Source organism: Tachysurus vachellii, chromosome 5 (assembly GCF_030014155.1).
Source record: "Tachysurus vachellii isolate PV-2020 chromosome 5, HZAU_Pvac_v1, whole genome shotgun sequence".
Taxonomy (NCBI): domain Eukaryota; kingdom Metazoa; phylum Chordata; class Actinopteri; order Siluriformes; family Bagridae; genus Tachysurus; species Tachysurus vachellii.
Genome location: NC_083464.1, coordinates 15,475,426 through 15,485,077, shown reverse-complemented (window position 1 = coordinate 15,485,077; position 9,652 = coordinate 15,475,426). Strand labels below are relative to the sequence as shown.

Here is a 9,652-nt window from a genome sequence, read left to right as displayed (position 1 = left end):
CAGCAATAAATGCACAAGATGTAGGGGGGGCTAAAATTCAGGCCACAGCACAGGGAGGGTGTGTAAAGACCTGAATTTTATCCCCTCTACCAAAATGCACATTTATTGATGCCATATGCACTATGGTCCACACACAGACGACATGAAAACATAAAAGTTCACACTGAAAAGCTAGTCATGGGCTTTCCATTGCTTGTATTGATTATGTGACATGTCTTATCATTTAGAAAGAGTTGCTGGAACATAATGGACGTTTTTTTCCAACAGGAATTGAACATGATGAGTGTCAGTGATCCGTGTAACCGATGATGCACAAACAAGATCAGGAAGTCTGGATCTTTCTTACCTCTAGACACAAATGATAAAAGAGGGCAAAGAAACCCAAGTGTGTTGCCAGTGCTGATCACATTTTCACAGAGAAGGTGAAGAGCATGTCAATACACGCAGCTAAACCATGCCTAAACATGTATTGTAACAGCAGACACTTTTCCTTATGGGAACGTCAGACTCTCTAGTTCTTAAACTTGCTTCATGTTGCTGTGTTAAGATATAGACATTTTAAAAAATAAACAATGTACACAACAATGACCTTTTCGTGTGAATAACATGGAAAAAATATTTACATTAATGGCATTTAGCAGACAGCTGAGTGTTAACAGCCTTGCTCTGGGGCCCAGCAGTGGCAGCTTGGTGGATCTGGGACTTGAACTTACAAAGTTCTAATCAGTTGCCTAACAACTTAACCACTAAGCTACCATATCCCTGTCAAACATAAAGTATGTCAAATATCACATCCATGTATTTTCTTGATACACACCATACAATTAGTAAATACGACATATAGTGTAGGTTGTGTATTATACGTCAGGTGCTAAAACATGCCAGCAAGACTCTGTAAAAAGCAAGCTGTGTAAAAAACCTAATGCAATAATATTTAGAATTAAATACAAAATTCTAATCTACAAAATAGAAGAAGAAAATGAAGTGATATTACAAAATCATTGATTCCCATGGAGTGAGCTATCATGACAATGGTGTTATATGCAATATCCCTGGGTCAGTCAGTTTAAATTGACAACAAAACATGTAAAAACCTATATAACTTTTCCTATAACTGAATATCCTAGCAGTCAGTCATGTTGACAGAACAGGAAATTACATTTAAATGATCTAAATGATTTGTTCATTTATTGATTGTGAAGGCTTGTGCTACTGACAGGCTGAATCAATGGAAAACATCATATAGCTGATGTGAACAGCAGTGCTTTTATCATTCATCGATTATGCCGTTAAGATCATCATTGGTGCTATTACAATAGTTTCATTTAGCAGTTAAATTCAGTGACAACTTTGTGTAGTCTTTGGAAAGGGTTGCATTTAGGTATGTGTGTTTAAAGAACGGTAATCATGATCTCTTTTCACTTATTGAGAAGAGTAGGCGGATGGGAACACCAGGTGACTCAGATAATATGTTACCTGGAAATCAAGCCCTGTGAGACTGCTTGAAAAGCCAGTGCCATTTCAGGGGTCCACTATCTGGGATCGTATAAAACTCCGGGGTAAACCCCAGGGAGAAATCCCCAGACAGTACTGTTGTACTGTAACTCTGTTAATACCTTCGTGCTTGGCTATGGTGGGTTTTCAGTTGTTGATTTAGACTGAGAATGTTCTATGCACTCACAGGAAGTGTGTATAGCGGTTGTTGTGGGTTGCCCAAGAGAGGCAGGAGAAAGAGAAAAACAGTCACCAGTTAACTGTAAATATCTGCTGTCACACCCTGCATAGTCAGTGTCTAGTCCAGCTCCCATGTCGAAAACTGACACATAAAAAGTGAACACAATCTATTTCCAGTATAACGATCATGAATAGATCATGGTGCACAATAATTACAGCCACTGCAAACATGTTTGTCTAACCAATGTTACTCAAGCATTACGCTGAGCTAAGACAAATGCAGTGTGTAATAAAATGTTCACACCCATTTCATATCCGGCAGACAATTCATGGTTTGGGTGGGAAATGGTCATCTTAGATTCTGGGTCAACTTAGAACATTAAAGGCAAGAGCCGTTACATTGCCAAGCCCTACCTTCTCCTAATTCTCACACAATTTTGTCTGCAATGTTCAAATTGCAGTGAGAAGCAAGAACAGCAGCTGAATTCCCCAGAAGTGCAGAAACTGGTGATGCAGCTTCATGCAGAAAACCCCTACCATTCACTTCAAAAGACTTGAAGAAACTCTGGATCTTAATTTGTAAACCTCACACCTTGATTTTAAGTGCTTGACAAGAAAACAAGTAACAGCTATATAAATAATCAATGCTCTCAATCTGAAGAATAACCACACAATAGCCACAGAGATTTTGTTCCATAAATAAAATAGTTTATTATTGCTTAAAATAAATACATTTTCTTCAGACAAAAGCAAGAGGAAAAGGCAAAGGACCAATTGTATCCACCCTGATATCTAAGAAGCTATGAGCCAGGGTCAGCTTAGCTTCCAAATGCCGTCCCAAGGAATAAAATGTCAAGCCAGGAAAAGTCAATTACACATAGTAAGTCTACTGTAAATGTACATTGTGACAGCATTACAGTTCATCCCTCAAGCACAACACAAATTGGCTGACCTGGGTAGAATAAACAAGCTCTAAGGGTTCTAGATTCGAAAACTGACAGCCTTCAAATAAACCATCTACTTGCTTGCATGCTCTCCATGGAGAAGTATGTTCGTTATTGGCATCTACATAACCTCTGCCCTGTTGTCCCCCCACCGTTTTTTTTTTTTTTTTTTTGGGAGAAGCAGGAAATGACAAAGGAGCGTTAACGGCTTGCCATTGCAACCCCCTCCAGAAGGTCGAGCAGGACGTGGCCATAAACGGAGCCCATGCTCTTTGTTCTCAGATACAAAATGTACAGGCATGAAGAGCCTGTGTAGTCATGGTAAGCACAGATTAACTTGGACTGTTCTTGCTGACCACCCCCACCCTCACCAACCAAAACACACATATACTATTTGTTTAAAAGTAAAAACATACATTATGTGGTAATCTGCTTGGATATGGGTCACAGAGTCAAGATATACACCTAGATCATGTTTGATCAATAGAACAGATAAGTGGTCAGAAAGAACAAGATATAAAACCTTTAAAATATGCCTAGCATGCAAAGGATCAGTGCACACTAGTGGCTACCATTTGGTGTCAAGTAGAAGCAGAATAAGACAGACAATATGGCTTGTGCCTAGTTTTTTGTAGATGCATCACTTTCGATATCATGCCTGGTTTAAAAATAAGGAAGGAAAAAAAAAAAAAAAAAAAATCACTGTTAAAGGCTCTACCACAAAAGGATGAGAGATGGCAACTCATGGCCTATTTATTGATTTCAGCAGCATTATCTGTTATTCCAGAAAATTCAGAGGAGAACATAAAATTAGGCCAAATGGAAAACTTGGCCATCTTTATTAACAAAAGTAGCAAAGCCAAAATGTTCAACCCCTTAACCTCAAAGGTCAATGAAACAAATAAATAAAAACTGTGAATTAAGGCAGTTCTACATTTATGATGGCAAAATCCACAATAGATACTGGAATATATCCATATGGGTTTGATTGGTACATGTAATGAAGCACATACATAGCTGCTTAATCCAGTTAATACTGTTGGTGACCAGTTCATTACAAATGGGAATCTGCCAGTTCAACACCAAACCATAAGACTGCGGAGCCTCGAGTTACACAATTTAGAAGCCCGACCCCATCCCCCAATCAAAACTGCAACACAACATCCTGCACAGAACTTCCTCAGCAAAGCTTTGCAATCTATGTTGGTACTGAATGAACATGAATAAGTTACATGTGAATGCAAAACTGACATGAGAACTAAGAGCGCGTTACAACATTGCCCCAAGCTCATAGTTCGGCAATGTTGTTACATTCATGTCTGGAAGGGCAGGAGCATTATTTTACTACCCCATCCCAAAAGGGATACAGCTCTAGCTGGAGCTCCACAACTCTTTCCAGTAGTGAACCAGAAAAACATCTGCCTGTTCTTCTCTACTTTGCAGAGACAGTTCTCTCCAAGACTACGAACAGGGTAATTATCACCTTTTTACTGCATCGTTCACCGTTTCAGTGTCTCATTCTGTACGCCTCAGCAGCTGACTGTGCTGGGCTGCTGTTTGCTGACAAAGTCTGGTAGGAAATCAAACTCATTCTGTCCCAGAAACAATTCTGGCAGCTCCTGCACTCTATCCAGTCCCAGCTCCATGACTAACGCTGTGAGAACCTCCTCATCAATTAGGTCAGCATCCATGCCATTCAGACCCAGTGCAGGACCACCCATGTGCTGCACATTGGCCAGCTGAGCTGAACTCATACGAAACGGTGCTCCATTTGGCACATGGTGCCCATTCATGGCACTGAGAGGGTGCCCATGGTACTGGGTATTCAGTTTCTGCAGGTGCATGCTAGCCATTAGCTGCTGAGAGTTTAGGCCTCCAGACATGTACTGCTGTTGTTGCTGCTGGCCTTGATGATGCTGCTGGTGCTGCTGGTGCATATGGTGCTGTTGATGTTGTTGACCCTGGTTGTTGTACATCATAGTGGCTGACTGCATTTGGTGATGAGCCATCGCTCCTCCATTCATCTGCCCATTCATCACCATGTTGGGCCGCTGCATGGCTCCCTGTGGCCCATAATGCATTATCTGTCCATTGGGCATGGCTCTTAGTCCAGGTTGCGGAGCATGTTGTTGGCCATTCATGCCCATTCGGTAACCATGCAGGTTGCCATTCGCCTGGCCGTGGCTCATGGGCATCATCATGTGCTCTGCCATGGCTTCTCCCTTCCTTAAAACAGAACACAATGTTATAATTTAAAAAGGAGTATTTTGTCAACAGGAATTTATAAGAAAAAAAAAAAATTGATGAAAAAACAACCCAAAAAACAATAGTTGATTGACTACCATCAACTGCTAGTCTACAGCAATTGTTAAATGTCCAATGAAAAGGGTCTGTCCAAGGCGTTAAACACCACAAACAAACCAAGAACATACTAGTGCGTTTCCATTGGTGTCACCGCTTTAATCACCACTTTAAGCCTAACCCTAAGCAGACTTATACAAGGACAAAACAAAACTAGAATTTACAGATCTGAGCTGTCTTAATAGTCAGAGCACTGGATAACCAAACGTAATCCTCTGAGACATCCTGCTAGAATGGCTCCTCACTGTGAGCACCTTTCCCACTGCAGAATAGCCAAGGTGTCTCTCTCTCTCTCTCTCTCTCTCTCCCCCTCTCTCCTTTTCCAGCTGGATGCCCATAACTGCCACTCAAAAAACACCCCTTAAAATATCAGTGATGCAAATCCAAACCATTTACTCTTGGTCTGATTTCTACACTAACACCACTCTTATGGACACGTCTCCATAAACAGACTGGATGGTAAATTTAGAATACATAAAGGAACAAAAGAGTGCAGTTATCTGATTCGACTCGAGTCCCAGACAAAAAAATGCTTATCGCTCTAACATATGCATGATCACATGAACTCAATAATAACATTATACAGACTTGGGAAGGTAAAAAATAAAAAAAAAAAAGCGCTCATGTAACCCAGTGAAGAAAGTGAGCAGTGGAGCGAACAATAGAGCTGCGAGCTCGTGTCCTGAACCAGCTCCATGTTTCACAGCCATCACAAATGTGCTTACCTTTTAAAATACTGTAATTTCCCAGTAGCACAACAAACCAGCCCTGGTTTAACAAAGTGAAGCCGAGATCCTTGAGATTAGCGTTTATATTCCGAGAAGGTTGAGCGGCATAGTACACCGCTCTGGGTGAAGTGAACGAGTGTGTGAATGTATTTAGTGGGTCAACTCGGGAATTATATGCTGCTGAGCTGAAGCGAAGGGGGCGGAGACTTTGTGTGTCCTTCGTTCTCATTGGCTGTGTTGCAGTGTTATTGTGCAAAGAGGGTTTCGGTGTTTCTTATGAGAAAGCGAATGATTTAGGACTCTAGTACAGACATGTCAGGTGTATTATTATTATTATTATTATTATTATTATTATTATTATTATTATTATTATTATTATTATTAAGTAGGTCACCAGTCACTTAAAAGCTTAAGAATTATTTTACAGTTATAATTTTATAAGCACACAAATACTATTGTTGTTTACACATTTGTGAAATTTAATACACTTAAAATATATTTGCGTGTTATGTTCATTTCTTCCTGGGGAAATCAGACAGACAGACAGACAGACAGACAGACAGACAGACAGACAGACAGACAGATAGATAGATAGATAGATAGATAGATGGACAGATCTAGAATACTATACTTTCCCTGATGCCCAAAACTAATGCTTTTGTTTACTGAATAAAAAACATTTGCACACAACTCTACTAAAAGATTCAAGATTCAAGATTTTTATTTGTCACATACACAATTATATAGAGCAAATATAACCAGCAGTGAAATGTGAGTCAGGTCCGCACCATGGACAGTGCAATTATTAAAAAATACAACACAGATGAAAATATAGCTATGAAAGAGTGAAATAAAAGTAAACAATAAAAATATAAGAATAAAATATAAAAGAAGATGTATACTGTGGAATTAAATATAGAATGAAAAATAGTGTGCATGAAAGTAAACTGTAGTCTTAAATATTGAGATACACAGGGATGTACAAAAGGCATCCCTAAAAGGTAAAAGGTTTCTAAATGACCACATGTGCAATTATATTGAAAATATCAACTAAATTTAGATCTTTGAAAAGTTTATTACACCTGCAATTCAAAACTGCAATTCACTGATTAGGAAACATGTTTACTTCATGCTGACTGAAATGATCATTCTAGTGTTGTGGGCATTTTAACCAAGTTGCATAAGAAGCTATGAAGCAAATACAAAATGATATGGCTTACTATATGCTACTGTTAAAAACAAATGTGATACTCTGCAAGCACAACCTTGTACAATACATAACAAGGTGATAAGACATGCCTTAAAACCAGGACGTGCCACTCTGTAAACCAGTAACCAGTTACAATAAGATATCGAAAGTGTAAACAGCATGGATATATTGCTTTTGTTTTCTATTGCTAAACTAAGTTTCTAATTTGTTCCAAGCTATGTATTTAGATCAGCAGCTACATTCAGTACCATATGCTTCTTTTTGCTTATCTTTTCATTTTGAGAGAGAGAGAGAGTGTGTGTGTGTGTTTGTGTGTGTGTGTGTGTGTGTGTGTGTGTGTGTGTGTGTGTGTGTGTGTGTGTGTGTGTGAGTGTGTCTCTGTGCGTGCGTGTGTGTGTTTAGGGGTGTTGGTGCTATTCTGAGCCACTGACTGCTTGACCATTCAGCCAGTTACCTCTTTCAACCCCCATAATAAGACATGTGGACAAAAAAAGTTGTTGCATTGTTTTAAGAAATGTATATCACTGAATCACTGAATACACTGAGTAGTTGATGCACTTATATCTGATGTCGATCACACAGACCTTTAAAAAATTGTTAAGGCTTGTCTTTCTGGTAGATCTTTGAATCAACATCCTGGTGTGAGCTTAAAGGCTCTCTGTTTACCCAAAGCTCAACATTGTTTAAAGGAGTGCCACCAACCTCCAAGGTGCAGTATCTCTCACACACATTAGCATCTGCATTGTGTAGACTTGTGCCCTAATTTGCATGGCAATCTGTTCAGCCTCTGGTGAAAACCCGGTCATACAGCAGGGTGTCAAAACATGTTCCACCCTATTAAGATTCCAGCATATTTTATTTTGTCATATCATGTACTGGTCTTTTAAACAAAGTTCACAACTTAATATTAACTAGATGAAACTAACCAGCCTGAATGCAGAGGTAACCTAAAGCATGCTAAATGGAAACAGCAGTTGCTATAAGAGTAGCTGCAATCAAAAAATCAATAAAGCTACTACAGTTGAATAAAAGTGACAAGGTATTGTGTGCTGCATTAGGAATTTTTCACAAAGAGAATTAGTAAGCTAGCTCCAAATAAAAAAGCTAAGAGTTTAAGTAAAGCTTATTAGAGTGGGAAAAAACTGTTTCATTATGTACAACAAAACTAGTTTGCTAAATATTCTAAAGAATCGAACTAGAACCAATAGCTGTGAAGAAAGTTCTCTCTGTATCTGATGGTGATGATAATGGTTTACAGTTTTACATGTTAACTGGAAAAAAGGAATATGGTTTGTGTAGTAATTTAGACGAACAGTTGAATTTCAACAGTTTGACAAAATAGCTCCAGTGTAATTAATTTTTCCCAGCTTAGTACCTTGTAGCGTAATTAGCTACTTTATTAAAATAAAATTAAACTGCATCTATTTGAAATCATAAGTACCCTGACAAGTTAGAATTGCAAACTAGCTTCCCCCAAAATTGCTAGCAGTTTTAGCAATTTAATTCCTGAGTGCTTATAAACCGTGTGTGGCATTTTTGCAATGAAACTACCTGTTTCTAAGATTTGGTCCATGGGAAAATACACAATTGGAGTCCTTTATTTACCTATTATTGCAGACCCCCCATGGATATGAACATAGGCTTACTGTCTATTGACATATAAATATCAACATATGATTGTCTAATCAGACAGGCAGTTTTATGTCTACCATTATTATACCTTCCCATTGTATCATGTTAGTTAGCATGTATTTGTATTGTGCTTGTTGCGCCATTGAGACTTCTTTAACCCTTTCGAGTTGCAGTTAGACAGAGCAGTACTTGCTCTTTCCCAAGGCTCTCTTTTTTCCTCCCCCACACCTGATTAACAAAGATACCAGAGTGTGGAGGAGGGGCAGGCCAACTGCCAACAGGAGCTGCTCAGCCCTGCAGACAGGGATAGAACGCTGTCTCTCTCTCTCTCTCTCTCTCTCTCTCTCTCTCTCTCTGCTCCGTGTGTCTCTTTCCGAGTATGTGAAAGGCATTCTCATTCTCTGTTTCTTTGTGCCACGTTTAATGAAACCTCACTCTCATCTCCACAAACAGTAACCCCCTGTATCAGATTTAGTACTCGTGAATGTCCTTGTCTCACATTTGCATGGGTTTGGCTTGTCCTTGACCCACACATCTGTTCCCAGAATCATCCATTGGTACAGTAAATTAAAGTGAAGCCTTGTCACTCTGTGGTTTTAATTCAGTGGAGAAGAAACACTTCTTTGCCCTCCCCCATTTACTGATCTCATTACCCGGGTTTGTCCACGTAGTTACCTCAAACATGACCTCATGGACTTTCTCAGTTGTCCCCTGCTCTAGCATGTTATTGTGAAACAGTGTAGCTCAGAAGAATATTGTTGGAATGCTGTTGGCTCATGCAGCCATGTTTATGGAAGAGCTAGGAGTAATGGTCCGTATTTGTGTTCCTTACCCTGTTTGGAATGCAGGCATTTCTTTGGCATGCGTCACTAAAAGCTGGCCAATAGTATGGAAAGAATGGAGCAGCAGCACAGGTCACATTGGATTAGGATGATTCGGTCTGTGGCAATTCTATCTTTGAATTCCAGCTGTATATTTGTTAGTATTTGCTTTCCATTTGTGTAAATTTGAATTGTCTCAATTCCATGCATTGATTTGTTTGGAGTAACCAGTGTATTTATATCAACTTATAATGGCATTTATTTATAGTATTGATTGCATCC

At 39.2% G+C, this 9,652-nt stretch overlaps 1 protein-coding gene across 2 annotated transcripts; it reads right to left on the bottom strand.

The window, feature by feature from the left end:
• Window positions 1–2,360: 2,360 nt before the first annotated feature.
• Window positions 2,361–5,862, bottom strand: cited4b (Cbp/p300-interacting transactivator, with Glu/Asp-rich carboxy-terminal domain, 4b). 2 transcript variants are annotated; one of them, XM_060869969.1, is made up of 2 exons: window positions 5,705–5,862; window positions 2,361–4,844 (listed from the first exon to the last, which is right to left on the bottom strand). In XM_060869969.1, exon 2 carries the CDS (start codon window positions 4,829–4,831, stop codon window positions 4,148–4,150), a length of 684 nt encoding a protein of 227 aa, XP_060725952.1. In that variant the 5' UTR covers window positions 4,832–4,844; window positions 5,705–5,862; the 3' UTR covers window positions 2,361–4,147. The 2 variants fall into 2 exon arrangements, with proteins under 2 accessions (XP_060725952.1, XP_060725953.1); XM_060869970.1 differs by having other exon boundaries at window positions 2,361–4,840.
• Window positions 5,863–9,652: the final 3,790 nt, after the last annotated feature.